The sequence below is a fragment of the Anabrus simplex genome, chromosome 13, assembly GCF_040414725.1.
Source record: "Anabrus simplex isolate iqAnaSimp1 chromosome 13, ASM4041472v1, whole genome shotgun sequence".
In the NCBI taxonomy this organism is placed as follows: Eukaryota; Metazoa; Arthropoda; class Insecta; order Orthoptera; family Tettigoniidae; genus Anabrus; species Anabrus simplex.
Genome location: NC_090277.1, coordinates 73,851,463 through 73,872,331, shown reverse-complemented (window position 1 = coordinate 73,872,331; position 20,869 = coordinate 73,851,463). Strand labels below are relative to the sequence as shown.

Below are 20,869 nucleotides of genomic sequence, written 5' to 3'. Positions count from 1 at the left end.
TTGTTTTAAGAGGAAATACAACTCGGCAACCATCCTCTATATATCACTAATCATAGAGAAAAAAGGAAGGGATCAAACACTTCGAGAAATGAAGGTATCGGCCAAAGAACGGCAACGGCCACGAAGGGCGTGAAAATGGAAAGATTCCTAACCCTCGGAAACGTAATATCCACGTAGGCACGGTCTTCTAAATATTAGCGAAGTGTTCTAAAATGGAATGGAGACTGAAAGAGGAGATAAGGAGAAGAATAACACAAGGAATAATTGCGTAAGGAAAAATGAAAGAACTTCTAAGAGCAAGCAAGAACTAGGGCTCCGTGGCTCAGGCGGCAGCGCGCCGACCGCTCACCGCTGGGTTCCGTGGTTCAGTTCCCGGTCATTCCATGTGAGATTTGTGCTGGCCAAAGCGGAGGCGGGACAGGTTATTCTCCGCGTACTCCAGTTTTCCCTGTCATCTTTCATTCTAGCAACTCACTTCAGTAACATTTAATTTCATCTGTCAATCATTAATCATTGACTCAGAAGACTGAGACAGGCTTCGGCAGCCGGCACAATTCTGATCCTCGCCGCTAGATGGGGGCTTCAATCATTCCATCCTAACCCGATCACTGACTGGAAAGAGGTTGACGATCATGAAGATCTTTGACCGGTGTAACAGCCTTCAAGTGGAATGCCGTTTATTTCATATATGTGGGTAAGCTCTTGTTCATTTAGACATTTTAACTGACTTGTCTGCATTAATTGTGAGTTTCCATCTAATCACCCTGCAGTAACACAAGTTCAAGGAGAGCTCTTCAACTGTACGCAAATATTAAATTCTACAGACGACAGTCATGCTATAACTATTGCTCTGGGCTTAATTTCCTATCACAGAAATAGTTTTCTTAAGTCAGAGTTCAAACTAAGGCAGGAAATTTGTTCCAGACCATACCAGAAGACATAATGGATCTTGATTTGTTGCTTATTATGTTCTCTTAATATCTAACTAATGATTTTACATTGTTTATTGATAACTCGTCCTCTGAAATGTACCACACGTTGATCGCTGGAAGTTAGACTTAATATTAAGATCCGGCGATTGTGTGTTCCAGATGTCTCACCAGGTGACCATCACAAGGACCACAACGTCCACCACGACGTCGGCCATCCTTATCAACACGGGCTACCTAAAATCGTGGGCAGGCCTGCTCAAGTTCTTCGAATTGGTAATACACAGAGTTCTCCATGTGATGTACACATTCAACAGTTGTTTATAGTACTACTATATGTTTGATTACACTAATCATAATGTCAATTAACCCATTTGTACCTAATGTTACATATACAGGGTGATTCGTTAAGAAAGTCCTCTTCAATGGTGAGGGAGGGTTAAAAAATGGTGTCGATTTTCCATCGCGAAAATCAAATGATAATAAATATCTTATGTCTGTCGTCCATGGTCATCTGTCAACCGTTGCTAGGTAACCTCGCGTCTCTCATTTTATATCGCTAATTTCAGATAACCCTCAAACATAAGACACATTTATGTCAACTGACATGCTCTGAATACCAAACAGTACTGAATGTCACCAGAAATATGCCACCGTACTGCAACAATGAAGCTACAGGGGTTACTTGCCCTTCTACAGCAACACTTTTGAGATCAGTTCAATTCCCACTGCCGAGATCTCACGCCCCCAGGTGTCTACATATGGGTGGTGGTGGTTTTTTTATTTTTTATTATACAATTTGCTTTACATCGTACTGACACAGATAGGTCTTACGGCGACGATGGGATAGGAAGGGCCTAGGAGTGGGAAGGAAGCGGCCGTGGCCTTAATTAAGGTACAGCCCCAGCATTTGCCTAGTGTGAAAATGGAAAACCACGGAAAACCATTTTCAGGGCTGCCGACAGTGGAATTCGAACCCACTATCTCCCGCTCAGCTGTGCGCCACTAACCGCACAGCCAATTCGCCCGGTGATTTTTGTTTTAAGAGGAAGTACAACTAGACAATCATCCTCCATACTCGTATAACACTAATCAGAGAGAAAAAATGGAAGTGATCCGATACTCCAAAAAATGAAGATATCGGCCAAAGAATGACAAGGGCCACGAAGGGCGTGACAGTGACTCACTAGGCCTCGAGTGCTCCAATACCGTCGGGGCCAGACAAGAAGAAAAGTTCACCAGTGGAGGTCGGGTAGGATAGATGAAAGTGAGAAGCCTGCACAAGTAAGAGGAAGCAATGCCAGGACTCAGCTAAGGGCCCCGCGGTCGCCAGTGCACGCTCAAAGTTGAGAGCCCGTGGGGCCCCTTTTAATCGCTTCTTACGATACGCAGGGGATACCGCGGGTGTTATTTTACCGCCTCCACCCACAGTGGGTTCTACATATGGGGCAGGTGAGGGTGCACATTGTGAACACATGCTGTAAGATTGCCGTCGTCACTTTGAATATTATAAAGCGTAACTTGATACTGTATTATCACTTCACAGACTTGGAGCCCGGCATTCGGATTGTCAGCTAATGAAAACTGGTGGTAGAGGTTGACACTAATCAGAGCACAATGGGGGTATCATCGAAACAAAGGTCGTAAAGATGAACGACACCCTAGGTCTCTCAGGCATAATAACGTCGAGGTCGGTGCAGCTCGGCGAGTACTGGCTTACGGTCGCTCGAGCACGTAACATTTTCACACGTGTTCTTTTTCGAACACATTTTGTAATCATTACAAAAAGACTTTTCCGAACGATATTCCCGCCAATCCAATACTTCCTAAGCGAGTACAACTTTTTTTATTTAATTGTATTTCTTCCGATTTTTCAGTATTGGCATCAAAGTACAAATGCACCTCGTTCATGGTTATTAGAAGACCACGACTATAATAGTAAACACGAACGCGAAAACATTCCTCTTCGAACTAGTAGCAGCTGCCGCTGACGGCACCGATTAATAATGATACGATAATACGGGGCCGGCTAGTCACATGTGTACTACAGTGCAGATCGTTGTATCTGTACTCGCCTCGATGGTGTTGGGGACATGCAGTTTGTAGATGTGAATTACGAGACTCTCACCAAGCCCACGCAGTCTGATATCAACGGCCCGTTAAGCTTTTATTATGTCTTTATATGTCGAACAAAACAGATAGCGGGGAATGAGCCTGGGTGATGTCAGACTCACTATGGATACTTCACTGTTCTGTGTTGTGTTTCCTAGCAGATAATGAGTTTTTAGAAGCTTGAGCATTAGGTATAATGAGGAGAGAGTTCCTCTTGCTGTAACAGAGGAAACTTCGCTCATTCTTATCATTTGAGTCACCTTCCCAAGGGGCGAGGATAACCAAACAGTGAGTCAAAGTGTGCGGCCACTTATCTCCATTAGATGAATTACTGCTGCAGTATTGGCAACAATGGACCGCACTAAGCCCATAAGGCCTTCAGTCTTTTCTTAACCCTGGCCCCGCAAACGTAATACCGTCGGGGGCGGAAGAGAACAAGTGTTGAGCAAGAAAGGTCGGATAGGGTAGATGAAAATGAGGTACCTAACACATGTAAATGGAAGCAATGCTAGACTTAACCGTGGCCGCCAACCCACGCTCCCAATCTGAGAGCCCTTGGCTCCCGTTTTAGTCGCCTTTTACTACTGGCAGGAAATAACATGGGTGTATTCTACTGCACCCTCTCGCAGGTGGATGCCAGTTTTTATTAGTTCGCATAATTTCAGTGAAGAGTTGGGAGGCTGATAGCAAAGAAAGTCTTCTGTCAAAGCTGAGAATTCAGTGTGTTCTACGCACAACTGTTTCATTTCGACAGCGGAGCCGGTGCTAAAGCTAGGGTTCATTTTACTGACTCTTTAGTCGTAAAGCCCAAATAATTCGAACTTTATTTACGTCGTTACACCTGCCACTTTCACTTCACCTGTCATGCGCGAGATAATGGACTCCACTCCCACCAGGTAGAGTAATACGATAATTCTTGTTTACAGTTTGTGTATAATTACGATAAGCAGTATTTACTGTAAGTTCTGGATAGCAACGCACTCACCAACGGTTTCACGCCATGAACACGGACTTGAGCAGTGTTTTTTTCCTCCAGTCTGTGTGCGCATGGATTGTATTTCCGACAAACGGATCTTCGTGACAGAAAAAAAGTTCATGTTAGAATTTGAACATATCCGCAATGAAATCCTCATACTTCGTCATGACATCATTTCCACTCCATCTCACCCCACTGTTGCTAGCGAGCCGGGCTGAGTGGCTCAGGCGATAGAGGCGCTGGCCTTCCTACCCCTACTTGGCAGGTTTGATCCTGGCTCAGTCCGGTGGTATTTGAAGGTGCTCAAATACGTCAGCCTCGTATCGGTAGATTTGCTGGCACGTAAAAGAACTCCTGCGGGACTGAATTCTTGCACCTCGGGTTCTCCGTAAACCGTAAAAGTAGTTAATGGGACGTAGAGCCAATATTATTATTTATTGCTAGCGAAATGGTAATCTTGCTTTTTTTCTTGGGTGAAAAAGCTGAAGGTTGAAGTTAAGCTCCTAGTTTGTACCTCAAAAAGCTTGAGACATGGCTTAGAGGTAAGGAGAGAGACAGATATACAGGGTTGCTACCCCCTCAAGACAGAATATGTACAAATTAGTTTCATTTGACTGTATTTCGTACTGAGTGCAAATAATATGCTCGAAAAATACTTATATTTATTTAAACAAATCTCTGCTCGTGAAGAAATTCGTTAGAGTAAGCATGAAACTGCTATTGACGAGCTCCAACAGTCCAGGAGCTAGCACTGTGAGTGGCCCGGTGTCGCTTACCTCGTAGGAGCCTGTATTTCTGATAGGTCTACAGTAGTTGTGTAGTAGAACCATACGCGTGTGCTTCGGCTGTTTCTCTGTTGTCTCAATAAGCCTCGTTCCGCACGAAGGCCTGCAGATTACGAGGTACATGGTCAGCGTAACGAATCTTCTCGGACGTCATTCTTGGTTTTCTAGACCGGGACCGCTACTTCACTGTCATATAGCTCCTCAGTTGTTCTCATGAAGGCTGAGCAAACCTGTATAAACCTTCAGATTTGGGTAAAAAAATCCCTTATCTGAACGGGTTGGATCCTGAACAGCTCCACTATTAGTTGTTGTACATGACCTAGGTATCACTGAAGAGGCTTACTAGGGAAATAAGTGAAGTAGTTTCCCGTTGCTTTCCTCGCCGAGCTAGAAATTGCTATTACATATTAGTCTGCCAAGCCCACTGAAATGCATGCACCAACCGACCCTATGAGCGATATTTTCACATTCATAGCAGGGACTGGCTGCATTACTAGCATCGCTCAAACCTCAGTCACTTTCATATTGTCAAAGCCAAGGATAAGACTGAGACAGGTCAATGAAAGTAACAACATTGCTCTAGGCCAAACCAGAAGACGCTTCACCCTATTTATGTACACTGACTTAGCAAATGTCATGGGATAGTCACCTAATAGCGTGTGGGGCCGCCTCTGGCCGTACGCCGTGGAAGTGAGTCAACAAGTCCCTAGTAGTCCTCTGGACGGAGCTGACACCAAATCGTTTGTAGAGCGGCCGCCAATGCTGGTCTGTTCGTGGGTGCAGGATCTATGGCACGGAGCCCGCGTTCCAGGACATCCCAGGTATGCTCGATAGGGTTCATATCGGGGCTCCTGGGTGGCCATGGCAGTCGTTGGACCTTCGCTGCATGTTACTGGGACCATTCCCGGGCGACGTGGGAGCGATGTGGCGGCGCGTTATCATCTTGAAACACCGCAGAACCGTCTGGGCGCTGGAAGGCCAAAAATGGGTGGAGATGGTCTCCGAGCAGCTAAAAAATACCGCGTACCATTCAAAGTCTCTTCCAGAACAACTAGGGGCCCATTCCATACCAGGAAAATGCACCCCAGACCATAACAGAGACACCAGCGCCCTGGACTACACCTTCGAGGCAGGCGGGATCCATCGCTTCATCTGGTCTGCGCCATACACGGTGCCTCCCATCGGCATGGTGCGGTGAAATCGTGATTCGTCCGACCATATCACGTTACGCCATTGTTCCAGTGTCCATCCCTGGTGACTGGCGACAAATGCGCGTCGATGTGCCCGATGATGTTGGGTTAACAGTGGCACCCGTGTGCGGCGCCGGCTCCCATACCCCATAGAACCCATGTTCCTACGGATTGTCCACTGGGAGACGTGTCTAGCACGGCCTGTGTGGAATTGAGCCGTGATTTGTTGCACGGTTGCCCGTCTGTCACTATTGACAATCCGTCTCAGATGTCGCCGGTCACGGTCATCGAGGGTGGCTGGACGGCCGGTCGTTCGTCTGTTGTGGACGGTGACACCCGCATTCAACCATTCACGACACATCTGGTCACGGTTGATCGTGTGAAGCCGAATTCCCGCACCACTTCCGAAATCGCACTTCCCATCCGTCGGGCACCGACCACCATACACCGTTCGAACGGTGTCAGCTCACATGTTACACCTGTCACATACACAGCCACTGCTCACAAGGTCTCCTATACAACTGCCGCTGGCACAGGGGGCGTGTGGTGCGCAGACAACACACCTGCGCATCAGTGCTCCGCTATCCCATGACATTTGCTCAGTCAGTGTATTATTTATAGTCCGGCTTTTAGTGCTGCTTGCCTGATGGAAGTCTTTCTATTTGCGATCTGCTCAAGACTTAATGTCTCCATCCGACGGACGAATTGCCATCAACACCATCACTTGCCCTCACTCCACCTGAACATTCTGGAGAGATTCGGAATTGAATCCACGCTTTCGGCACGCAATGTTGTGATTAGAAATGTTATACCACCACCTGCCCTAACCGGCCGGCCAAAACATTGATGGTGAAATGTACTCGAACTGTCTAACCACGGTGTTGGCGCCTTACCGATCATGGCCACTTGGAATCAGTGGTAAATTTTAAAGAGGCGTCTCGTATCAAGGGTCGATGATCTAAATGTGAAGCTCTTTTAAAACAGTCATAACCACAAATGCATGCTTCCACTTGGTTGTGCAAGCTTTGTACGGGTAGAAGTAAGTGAAAAGCTGGGAGTCAAGACTTTCAAGAAGCGAAGAAAGAGCTGGCTGTTGTGTGTACTGTAAATGTTGACCGAGAGAACAATAGTAACATCAGCATTATTATTACAACTACTTCCACATTTGACCTTTTATCGCGCGAAGAGCGTGACGTCGTACGAGTCAGTCAGTGACCTCATTTGGTGCGCGAGCTCATGAATGGTGACGTCATTATCCGAACTAGACCACTGAAAGAGAAGGTTGTTCTTGGCCCCGATAGTCATTATGCAATGACGACCAACTGTGCTATCCGACGTTCCTCTTTGCAGCATGGCCAGCTTACCAATTTGCATTAAATTGAACGTTATTTAGCGGCCACCGGTCAGAACAACTAGGGACCCATTCCATACCAGGAAAATGCACCCCAGACCATAACAGAGACACCAGCGCCCTGGACTACACCTTCGAGGCAGGCGGGATCCATCGCTTCATCTGGTCTGCGCCATACACGGTGCCTCCCATCGGCATTGATAAAATCCCGTGTTTCGTAAGTTGTTTTTGTGGTCACTAAAGTCACTGCACGACTTGTTGCGTCTGGATATTATGAAAGATGTAACTCACAGGGCCAGTCGTACTGCAATAACACCTTCTGGCCTGGTGGGGAAAGCAATGGCGAACTTCCTCATCTTAGTGCCTTCATTGGTTTCGTGCTTTTACTATAACCGTTTAACATTTGGTGCTGTTATTTGGAAGTCCATCCAGCATCTGGGCTGATGACCTTGCACACAAAGCCATTGGTGGTAGTGGTTTTTTTTACAATCTGCTTTACGTGGCACTGACACAGATAGGTCGTATGGCGACGATGGGATAGGAAAGGACTAGGAGTAGGAAGGAAGTGGCAGTAGCCTTAATTAAGGTACAGCCTGTTGTGAAAATGGAAAACCACGGAAAACCATCTTCAGTGCTGTCGACAGTACGGTTTGAACCCACTATCTCCCGAATGCAAGTTCACAGCTGCGTGCCTCTAACCGTACGACCGATGGTTGTTTTAAGAGGAAGAACAACAAAGGGAAGATTCCAGTTCAAAATACCTTATTTTTCTCTATTTTATTGCATGAAGAGTAGTTTTCATAAGTCTTAATTGTTGGTCAGTTATTAATATATCAGTTCTATCATACTTAAGCTACCCTTCAAAATGTTCATACAAAAATGAGAACAAAGTAATTTTAATAGATCAAAAATCCTGATTTATTCAAGGTATCAAGTAAATTCTATAACACAGAAACTTCACGTGTTACGAACTTTTCAATGTCATTTTCGTGTTCAGCGCATGCAAATTAGTTATGGTCAGCCTATTTTATTAATGTTAAGGGGAAAAAGTTCAAATTTGCTGAGTAGTGTAATAGGTACTGAGGTTGTAGCCTGCATCGCGGTTGAAATTATCTGGGTGTTTACGTATTTCATCCGCCTTCCTGATGATTCTGGGGGCGATATTGTTTTATACAGGCAAGAACATCCACTTCTTGGAACATGACATCATGACCAGATGTTAAAGCATGATTTATCAGGTTGGTTGAGTCTGTATTATGTTCCTTAATGCGAGTAAATATCGTTCTCGAAGTCGACCCTGTGCCACAAGTACAGGGAACTCTGTAGATACCCGGCTGTTGCAGTTTAGGCAAACTGTCCTCAGTTGGTCGCAGGAGTTGCCTCTTAATTGACAGTTCGTATATTGTACCTATGTAAGAATTTAGCAATGCGATCCATCGTGTTACGTACGTAAGATAGGTGAGCAGTTCCGCTTACATCTTTTTTGCTCAACAGACGTTCGATTATACGTCGTGTTTCCGTTTTCTGTTTTCTTCTGATGAAGATAGGCAAGGTACCTTTAGCAATGCGCGTTGAGTGAGTTTATATACTTTAATTACACAGCATAATCCCAAAAATATTACATCTAAATATATTATTATTATTATTATTATTATTATTATTATTATTATTATTATTATTATTATGATCCGACATTCGTATTTTCTTGAATGTTCTTTACATTAAAATAAATGCCATGCATGCTAACCATTTCGGATGTGCACTTGCGAATAGCCACTCAGTTCCCGACATAGCGAAATTGGCCAGACGCAGCTAAAATCCCGGGAATCGAAGCCAGGACTCTGAAGATCTCAATGCGTGCGTCCGTCATGGTACACTGTTTAAATACGCATGAAATATTGATACATATCGCATTACAACTGAAACCGTTGTAAAGTTCGGTCACGCTTCCCATTGAACATTCGATCAGCGACAACGAATGTAAACTGTAATAGAAGGTTGATCAGCTTTGGATCATCGTGGCCACGAACTGGATTGATCTGCTGGTGACTAATATGGCAGCTGGGCTCGAAGTGAAGACCTTGCGAAAGCGGTCAAGGTCCAAGGTTGTGAGGGAAAGTTGATTCACTCACAAATCCTTATCCAGAATGTAGGTTGCGTCTTTCTTACCAAGGGTTAGTTTTCATGTCAGGACCGGCTTTTAAACTTTCAGATTTAAATAATGTAATGCATTCACTTTTAAATTGCTTGCTAGAGGAGCCGTGCTGTTATTGTTTACTTTTATCCCCAATTCCGATGGAGCCTAAACTTGGACTTCAAACGCCATCCAGAGTGTCACAATTCATTTCAGCGACCCCGAATAGTATAGATTCGTCGTTTTCGATTATTCTTTCATGTCACTCCCTCCCAACCACCAACCGTAGATTGTTAGTGTGTGCAGTCCTCTCCCTCTCAACCACCAGTGTGTGCAGTCCTCTCCCTCTCAACCACCAGTGTGTGCAGTCCTCTCCCTCTCAACCACCAGTGTGTGCAGTCCTCTCCCTCTCAACCACCAGTGTGTGCAGTCCTCTCCCTCTCAACCACCAGTGTGTGCAGTCCTCTCCCTCTCAACCACCAGTGTGTGCAGTCCTCTCCCTCTCAACCACCAGTGTGTGCAGTCCTCTCCCTCTCAACCACCAGTGTGTGCAGTCCTCTCCCTCTCAACCACCAGTGTGTGCAGTCCTCTCCCTCTCAACCACCAGTGTGTGCAGTCCTCTCCCTCTCAACCACCAGTGTGTGCAGTCCTCTCCCTCTCAACCACCAGTGCGTGCAGTCCTCTCCCTCTCAACCTCCAGTGTGTGCAGTCCTCTCCCTCTCAACCACCAGTGTGTGCAGTCCTCTCCCTCTCAACCACCAGTGTGTGCAGTCCTCTCCCTCTCAACCACCAGTGTGTGCAGTCCTCTCCCTCTCAACCACCAGTGTGTGCAGTCCTCTCCCTCTCAACCACCAGTGTGTGCAGTCCTCTCCCTCTCAACCACCAGTGCGTGCAGTCCTCTCCCTCTCAACCTCCAGTGTGTGCAGTCCTCTCCCTCTCAACCACCAGTGTGTGCAGTCCTCTCCCTCTCAACCACCAGTGTGTGCAGTCCTCTCCCTCTCAACCACCAGTGTGTGCAGTCCTCTCCCTCTCAACCACCAGTGTGTGCAGTCCTCTCCCTCTCAACCACCAGTGTGTGCAGTCCTCTCCCTCTCAACCACCAGTGTGTGCAGTCCTCTCCCTCTCAACCACCAGTGTGTGCAGTCCTCTCCCTCTCAACCACCAGTGTGTGCAGTCCTCTCCCTCTCAACCACCAACCGTAGATTGTGTGCGCAGTCCTCTAAGTACAGAATGTATTGCGGGCTAGGGTAAGCTTTCGCCTGTAATTAATTGGAGTGGTCATTTAGGTGTTGTTTTTTTGTTTTTTTTTTTACAAGCTGCTTTACGTCGCAGCGACACAGATAGATCTTACGGCAACGATGGAATTGGAAAGGGCTAGGAGTGGGAAGGAAGCGGCCGTGGCCTTAAGGCGAAGAAGTCCAACCATTTGTTTGGTGTGAAGATGGGAAATCACGGGGAAAAAAAACATTTTCAAGGCTGCCGACAGTGGCATTCGAACCCGGAGTGGTCAATTTAATGATTTGATTTTCGAATTATTCAAACTTGACTGAACTTAGGCCTAGAGACTTATCAATATGTCATGATTCACTGGCAGGCAATTCCGGACAGAATAAAACAAAAATGAAGGGAATCGGTCCAGTAGAACGGACTGGACAAATCTGTGTTTCGTATTTGAAAAAATATAGATAATAATAATTGGTAGTTTCACCACTGGGAACGGCATAATTCTTAAAATTTGCTTGCCAAGACTAACCCGCGTCTAGCCGACTCCACCCGCCTGCCGGTCGCCATGACAACAAAGTGACCCATTTCTAGTGGACGATGAACTGGGCCTGTGGCGGGCGCTCTGTTCCAGGGTGTAAAAATAGATTTGTGCGCTAATACCCACGATGACGACATTTCGGGATAGTTACTCCATGCAGTTCACGGAAGTCTTAAAATAAGCCGTGCAGAAGTAACACCCATTTACCTACTTGCTCGCGATTTCACACCAGAAAATGACCAACAAGATGGACGTGCAGAGTATTGCGGATCCAGCAGAATTAAGCCAGAACAGAATGATCCTCGTTCCTCCCATTCTTTTCACGTGCCCACAATATGTCGTTACGAACCACAGTTTGACATGTCGTCTTAAATGAACTAATGACACGAGTTTTTGCTACACGTGAGGCTGTGGCATTGTGGTTTTTCATAGTCGAATAAACATCTTCTTGGTCCACTGGGGGGGGGGAGAGAAATGTGAAGCAACTCCACTGGTGGACGTGAAGGTGTTCACAATAAAACAAATTAAAGAACACAGCAATTCACTTCTTCTAGTAACAATCATATATACGGTTGGCATTCAACAGATCTCTTCACCGAGTTCGATAGCTGCAGTCGCTTAAGTTCGAACCCCACTGTCGGCAGCCCTGAAGATGGTTTTCAGTGGTTTCCCATTTTCACACCACGAAAATGCTGGGGTTGTACTTTAATTAAGGCCACATCCACTTCCTTCCCACTCCTAGCCCTTTCCTGTCCCATCGTCGCCATAAAACCTACCTGTGTCGGTGCGACGTAAAGCCAATTGTAAAAAAAAAAAAACTAAAAAACAGGTCTCTTCACATGGTTAGGAGAGTACTTAGGGGTTGTAGTAAGGATGTAAAGGAGAGGGCGGGTACGTCTCTGGTAAGACCGCAGTTAGAGTATGGTTCCAGTGTATGGGACCCTCACCAGGATTACTTGATACGGGAACTGGAAAAAATCGAAGGAAAGCAGCACGATTTGTTCTGGGCGATTTCCGACAAAGGAGTAGTGTTACGAAAATGTTGCAAACATTGGGCTGGGAAGACTTGGAAGTAAGGAGACGAGATGCTCGACTATGCGGTATGTTTCGGGCTGTCAGTAGTGAATTGGCGTCGAATAACTAGAATAAGCTTGAGTGGAGCTTTTAAAAGTAGGAAAGATCATAATATGAAGATAAAGTTGGAATTCAAGAGGAGAGATTGGGGTAAATATTACTTACTTTATAGGACTAGGCGTAAGGGATTGGAATAAATTATCTAGGGAAATGTTCGATTCATTTCCAAGTTCGTAGAACATTTTTAAGAAAAAGCTGGGTAAAATATAAATAGATATAAACGTGAGGTAAACGATTGATAGGGATTCTGTCGCCCGGGCGACCGCCCTAAATGCAGATCATTGATTGAGGGCGCACGAGAAGATTCACTCATACTAGCTATGAGAAGTTCGAAGAGAATTTCTGTTCATTTATGTATAATATTTCGCAACGCTCGAAGTAGAAATTTAGAAATACCGGTACCTGTAAACTTTCCAAGATTCAGTCTGAGTTTTATCTGCTCTGGGGTAGATTTTTTTTTTTTTTAAATTTTGCTTTGCAAGTCGCACAGACACAGGTTGGTCTTATGGCGACGATAGGATTGGAAAGGAAATAAAGTGGCCGTGGTCTTAAGGTACAGCCCCCCGCATTTGCCTGGTGTGATAATGGGGAAACCACGGAAAACCATCTTCAGGGCTGCCGACAGTGGGGTTCGAACCCACTATCTCCCGAAAACAAGCTCACAGCTAAGCGACCCTAAACTCACGACTAACTCGTTCGGTGGGCGCAGAAAACTTCTACACATAATCATTATTCAACAATGTGTTAGTCAGAAACGCTTGACTGTCGACGTTAATATTACTTCAAACATAGCACCAAAATAAAACCAACTTGTATAGTAACTTAGTTTTCGTTTAATCAAAGTTTGAAAACTTAATCGGATAAACTAAATTAAGCTAAACATGGCAGGTTGGGCCCGTGGCGGTCGCCATTACTTTAAGATTGCCCTGGCATTATTATTATTATTATTATTATTATTATTATTATTATTATTATTATTATTATTATTATTATTATTATTATTTGATATTGTTATCCGCCTTAGTGATCTCGGAGAATATTTTGATTCTCTGCTCCTGAAATCCCAGTTTACATTTCCGGCTCTGTCAGAGATTTAAAATCAACCTCGTGAGGAGAATCCTCGAAGTGGATTTATGTCGTTTTCTTCTTCCACTCCACGAAAATGCTGGGATGGTATCCAACTAACGACCATTGCCTCCAGTAGCCTATTCTTCCTGATTCTTATCCATGAAAGAATCGTATTCAGTCTATTCTGGTCGCTGATTCCGTGTGAGCCAGTGAGCCTTCTTTCAAGTCACAGCAAGATTTGTGCCCGGGTGCACCATTCTCGGTAAATATCAGGCGTCGTTACGAAACCGTGGTAAAACTCTTACCGTGGTATTGTCATCACATCATTGCAGGGAGATGCCTTCGAGCCCAATGACAGTTCTATACATAGGGGGCGTGGTCGTATATAGGCGCGTGAACGCATGTTGTATTTTGACAGTCACACCAGTCACAACTTAATGAAGTGAATACAATGAACACAAATTGTAATAGTGGGAATTATCAGACGTGAACACTATACGACACTCTAAAACGTAAGAGAGATACTAATAATAAGTTGGTTTTGTAGTTATTATAATATCGTTTTGTGCGTACGGTTGCACGAATCGGAAAGCCAAAAAATTATCGGAATGACATTTCATAGCTAAGATTATAAGTATGGCTTATAATATGTATGCAGTATTGTTATAAATTACACCCATTATTGTGCTAGTATTTCGGGATCCCAGAAGCACCGTCCATATTTCGTAAGAGTTTACTTAGCACTTCTGAAATATGTATCCCGTTGTGGGCGGGGACCGTAGAAAAACCCACGGTATCCCCTGCCTGTCATAAAAGGCAACTGAAAGGGGCCCAACGGGCTCGTAACCTGGGAATGTGGGTTGGCGACCACGGGGTCCTTAGCTGAGTCTTCCATTGCTTCCACTTCTGTCAGACTCCTCAATTTCATCTATCTTATCCAACCTTCCTTACTCAATTGATCTTTTCCAATCCCGACGGTATTACGTGTGAAGGCCTAGGGAGTCTCATTTTCACGCCCTTCGTGGCCCTTGTCTTTGTTAGGCGAATATCTTCATTTTTAATGTTAATAGAGAATGGTTAACTTGATAGTTGTACATCCCATTAAAACAATAATCACCATCACCACCGCTCTAAAATATATAGTAGGGTACCGTAAACAATGTTACGAATCCCAGTTAGCCGATATATTGCACATTTCCCTAAAGCATTCAGATTGCGGTATGCCGTTATTATTAGCCTTCTCACTGTCTTTGCCGATAACTGGTGAAGATTTACATCTCCTATTTTCAAGATACCGTACTCAATTCATAGTAGGCCTTCTTCGTTTTGCGTCGTGACTATCACAAAATTCAGCTATCTAGGCGATGGACCATACTCCGCCATTCTTCCCTTTCTAAAGCTTTCAATGTGGTTACTCTGAGAGAACTCTGTAGGGGGCCGTTCACCATGTCAATCCATCGTGTTGGTACTAGTCCTCGTTGTCTGGTTCCCTGGACTTTGCCCTCAACAATCAACTTTTGAAGACTACCATTTCGGCGCATTATATGTCCAAAGTAGCCTACAATCCGCTGGGAGACCTTACACGATAGACGAACTTTTATCTGAAGTTACTTCAGGATTGATGCGTTCATGCGATGAGCTGTCCAAGGAATCCTCAACATTTTCCTCCAGCACCACATTTCAAAGCTTTCTATCCGTTCTCGATCATGTTTGAGGATGGTCCACGTCTCTGCGCCATACAAGAAGACTGAGAAGACTAGAGATTCAACGAGCTTTTGTTTTTGTTGGTGATGTTATTATCTTTCCAGATCTTCTGCAGACGGATCATTGCTACCTTTGCTATTTCAATTCTTCGCTTTATTTCATCTTTGGAACCACCATAATTGGATAGTAAGGAGCCTAGATATCCATACTGATGTACAACTTCACAACCTCCAATCTGTTGGATATGTGGACTGTTGTTCTTACGATCAACAATCATGACTTTGGTTTTCTGTCGATTTAGGCGTAATCCACTTTCAAGGCTTGCTTCCTCCACTCTCTTGATCAGCTCTGTCAACTCCTCTTCAGATTATGCTATCAAGGTGGTGTCATCAGCAAATCTCAGGTTGTTGATCTTGCATCCCCCAATGGAAAATGCTTTGTCCCAGTCATCTAATGCAGTTCTCATTGCATATTCATCATAGATAGCCTATTGAAAAGTAACGGTGACATGATACATCCCTGACGAACTCCAGTCCTCGTACGAAACTGCTTTGACTGTTTGTTTTGAATCTTCACAGTGGCCCACCGATAGTCAAGTAGCGAGCGAGTCGTGAGAAACTCTTCTGTAGAGCTTAGTAATAAATCATTAATAGCTCTGTTGGCCAGAGAATTTTGTTACAGTTAATGGCCGTGTTATTTTGAAACGATTATACGGCACATAATTATGCGATTCGAAGTTTCGCTACTCCCGAGAAAATGTCTAGTTTTTATGTTATGTCCACAACGTAAGAACTGTCATGTTTTGCTAGGGGGCGTGGCCCTTGCCTTCAAGCGATAGCCACAGAGAGTAGTGTAGCCGTAGCGGGCAGCTCCTTGTATTCTTTACTCACTGATTGCACCATCGCTTATCCGCCGTGACGTAGTGATGGGTCGTTCATGAACGAACTGACTCTTTTGAACGACTTATTGGAGAGAGCTAGCTTTCTCAATGAGAGTCGTCTCTAACGTACAGAAGCCGCTTTCTTTTTTATAGGCTGCCCAGTTTAGCCTCTTCCCGCATTCAGTCAGTCAGTGCTCTGAGTGCAGTGGTTGTGGTCTGTCTGTTAGGTACGTTTTTGTGCCATAGTTCTGGCAACTTGCAACGTAACGAAACAATGAAATGAAATAAACATGTTATTGAGCAATACTTACCTGTTCACTTCCTGTATGCACTCATAATCTATGAAGGATGTAGGGCCTAGTATAGATCCAGTAGGTTAGGAGCAAATAAACGACACGAAGTTCGGGTTAACTAACCTCAGCTAAGCACGAACAGTCACAATCCAGAATACTGAATATACCACTCAGCAAGTAGAAACGGCGTAGTTTTATTCTGTCTGAAATAATTAAGAAATACTCTGACAAATCCTCACCTGTTTCTTAAATGCGTTCGTAGTTATGAATTAACATATTGCCAAAATCTTTCGGTTTTACGGTACAGTGGATAAAATAATATAGCGTAGTTTTAAATCGAATTAAGGCAAATAGAAAATAACACTAGTTTTGGCTTTAAAATATAGGCTAAATAACTCATACCAAAGTGTATACCGCAGTACATTTTCAAATAATTATTTATTAACGTGTAAGAAGTCCGACTCCTTAGCTGGATGGTCAGCATTGAGGCCTTCGCTGCAGAGGGTCCCGGATTCGATTCTCGGCCAAGTCGGAAATTTAATTCTTTTGGCTCGGGAACTGGATGTTTGTGTTTGTCCCAACACTTTCCTCTTAATATTCAGACAACACACCACAATACCAACCACCATAGAAACACGCAATATTGATTACATCCCTCCGCATAAGGTTAGCGTCAGGAAGAACATCCGGTCATAAAACAGGGCCAGCCGGGCTGAGTGATTCAAACGGTTGAGGCGCTGGCCTACTGACACGAACTTGGCAGGTTCGATCCTGGCTCAGTCCGGTGGTATTTGAAGGTGCTCAAATACGTCAGCCTTGTGTCGGTAGATTTACTGTCACGTAAAAGAACCCCTGCGGGGCTAAATTCTGGCACCTCGGCGTCTCCGAAAACCGTAAATGTAGTTGGTGGGACGTAAAGCCAGTAACATTATTACTTATTATAAAACAGGGCCAAATCCACATTTGCGGAACAGTTCGCACCCGCGAACCCACAAGTGTGGGAAAAGTGGTTGACGCGGAAGAAGAAGAAGAAGTTAGTTTAGATAGCGTAAGGAATGCCAATATATCGAACATATACGACTCATACGGTTTAATCGTTCTTGAAAAAAATAAATAGAAGAGAGTGTGACCATACTGTACACGAAAAATAGGCAAAATGCTATGCATACTGTAGTATACTTGATTATTTGTACATCTGTGCTGATAGTAGTTCCCATTATTTTCGTTAAAGATCGCGTTTAATCAGCTATGTTTCCTACGCTGCATTAATGAATGAAAGAATCTGTTGTTCCAACGCGGAGTGTCAAGTGAGAAACTTTCTGTAGCTCCAGTGGAAAGAGGATATTCTGATGACATCTTTTGAGTGAAATGTAAACTACGTTCACAGGAATAGCGATTCTTCTTATGCTTATCTAGATTGCCGGGGTCGAACGGAAGTATTGCCAATATCTCGAACATACGTCCCGTACGGTGCATTCAATCTTGAAAGACATCATTTTAAGGAGAATGGAACTTAGGCAAAGTAATATTAGATGTCATCAATCAAGACTGTATATTTGTGACACGTTTCTTCGTTACTGTGTATAAAACTTTATCATTGGATTAATTGCGAATGTTGCCAGCAGTGTACATTTGTTTTATTCCAAGAGTAGCGTACCAAACTGGACATTGTGTTGCCATCTGTTGTGGAAAAGGTGAACTATCTCGCGGCATCTCGCTCCTTCAAATAAAAACGGGAGTCATGATTAATCTAGAAAATGTAAAATCACGCTATTTTAGGCGTTTATGAATAAATAACTCATGGCTTAGTATATACTATAGTAACTTACATCCCATTACATTCTTAAACAATTATTTATTAACGTGTAAGTATTGCCAATATCATGAACATACGTCTCGTCACGGTGCATTCAGTCTTGAAAAGCATTTTAAAAAGAAAGGAACATGGGCAAAGTAATATTAGATGTTATCCATTAATACTGCATATTTGTTAAATATTTCTTCGTTACTGTATATAAAGCTTTATCGTTAGATTATTTGCCAATGTTGCCAGGAGTGCATATATTAGTTCATTTGTTTTATTTCAAGAGTAGCTTTCTGAAAGGGTCATTGTGCTGCCATCTGTTGTGGAAAATATAAACTATTTGCGCTAAATCGTTCGTTCCCGGAAGTCATACAGAGCGACCGGAAGTCATAAAGAGCCGTCTGCCCTAAACCGGATCTAGTGATGGGTCGAACTAGCTCTTTTGAGGGGGCTAGCTCATTCGTTCCCGCTCCTAACTGAGAGTCGTTCAAAAGAGTCGACTCTTGGGAGCGGGAAGGTAGGAGAGAGCCAAGAAGTCAGAGGCCGCTCTCCGCTCCAGGTTCGTTCGTTCATTCGTTCATCATGACCAGTTTAGAAAGCTACTCTTGAAATAAAACAAATGAACTAATATATGCACTCCTGGCAACATTGGCAAATAATCTAACGATAAAGCTTTATATACAGTAACGAAGAAATGTTCAACAAATATACAGTATTAATGGATAACATCTAATATTACTTTGCCTATGTTCCTTTCTTCTTAAAATGATGCTTTTCAAGACTGAATGCACCGTGACGAGACGTATGTTCATGATATTGGCAATACTTACACGTTTATAAATAATTGTTTAAAAATGTAATGGGATGTAAGTTACTATAGTATAAAGTAAGCCATGAGTTACTTATTCATAAACGCCCAAAATAGTGTGATTTTACATATTCTAAATTAATCATGACTGATGACTCCCGTTTTTATTTGAAGAAGCGAGATGGCGCGAGTTAGTTCACCTTTCACACAAAAGATGGCAACACAATGTCGAGTTTGGCACGCTACTCTTGGAATAAAACAAATGTACACTGCTGGCAACATTCGCAATTAATCCAATGATAAAGTTCCATTCTCCTTAAAATGATGTCTTTCAAGATTGAATGCACCGTACGGGACGTATGTTCGAGATATAGGCAATACTTCCGTTCGACCCCGGCAATCTAGATAAGCATAAGAAGAATCGCTATTCCTGTGAACGTAGTTTACATTTCACTCAAAAGATGTCATCAGAATATCCTCTTTCCACTGGAGCTACAGAAAGTTTCTCCGCGTTGGAACAACAGATTCTTTCATTCATTAATGCAGCGTAGGAAACATAACAGATTAAATGCGATCTTAAACGAAAATAATGGAAACTACTATCAGCACAAATGTACATATAACAAAGTATACTACAGTACGCATAGCATTTTGCTTTTTTTCGTGTACAGTATGGTCACACTCTCTTCTATTTTTTTTTTTTTTTTTTTCAAGAACGATTAAACCGTATGAGACGTATATGTTCGATATATTGGCATTCCTTACACGACCTACTTCTTCCTCTTCTCCTTCGACCACTTTTCCCCACACTTGTGGGTTCGCGGGTGCGAACTGTTCGGCAAATGTGGATTTGTACCTGTTTTATAATAAATAATAATGTTATTGGCTTTACGTCCCACCAACTACATTTACGGTTTTCGGAGACGCCGAGGTGCCGGAATTTAGCCCCACAGGGGTTCTTTTACGTGACAGTAAATCTACCGACACAAGGCTGACGTATTTGAGCACCTTCAAATACCACCGGACTGAGCCAGGATCGAACCTGCCAAGTTCGTGTCAGTAGGCCAGCGCCTCAACCGTTTGAGTCACTCAGCCCGGCTGGCCCTGTTTTACGGCCGGATGTCCTTCCTGACGCTAACCTTATGCGGAGGGATGTAATCAATATTGCGTGTTTCTATGGTGGTTGGTATTGTGGTGTGTTGTCTGAATATGAAGAGGAAAGTGTTGGGACAAACACAAACATCCAGTTCCCGAGCCAGAAGAATTAAATTACCGACTTGGCCGAGAATCGAATCCGGGACCCTCTGCAGCGAAGGCCTCAATGCTGACCATCCAGCTAAGGAGTCGGACTTCTTACACGTTAATAAATAATTGTTTGAAAATGTACTGCGGTATACACTTTGGTATGAGTTATTTAGCCTATATTTTAAAGCCAAAACTAGTGTTATTTTCTATTTGCCTTAATTCGATTTAAAACTACGCTATATTATTTTATCCACTGTACCGTAAAACTGAAAGATTTTGGCAATATGTTAATTCATAACTACGAACGCATTTAAGAAACAGGTGAGGATTTGTCAGAATATTTCTTAATTATATCAGACAGAATAAAACTACGCCGTTTCTACTTGCCGAGTGGTATATTCAGTATTCTGGATAGTGACTGTTCGTGCTTAGTTGAGGTTCGTTAACCCGAACTTCGTGCCGTTTATTTGCTCCTAACCTACTTGGATCTATACTAGGCCCTACATCCTTCATAGATTATGAGTGCGTACAGGAAGTGAACAGGTAAGTATTGTTCAATAACATATTGTTTATTTCATTGTTTCGTTACGTTGCAAGTTGCTAGAACTATGGCACAAAAACGCACCTGGCAGACAGACCACAACCACTGCACGCAGAGCACTGACTGAATGCGGGCAAATAGCTTAATATGATA

At 43.7% G+C, this 20,869-nt stretch overlaps 1 protein-coding gene across 1 annotated transcript in view; it reads left to right on the top strand.

Annotated features, from left to right (window-relative positions):
- The window catches only part of LOC136884938 (MARVEL domain-containing protein 1), a 55,403-nt gene that overhangs the window by 11,752 nt on the left and 22,782 nt on the right, over window positions 1-20,869 (top strand). The window contains exon 2 of the mRNA XM_067157262.2: window positions 1,092-1,205. Within this exon, the coding sequence (XP_067013363.2) occupies window positions 1,092-1,205 (114 nt within the window). The remainder of the gene's footprint in view (window positions 1-1,091; window positions 1,206-20,869) is intronic.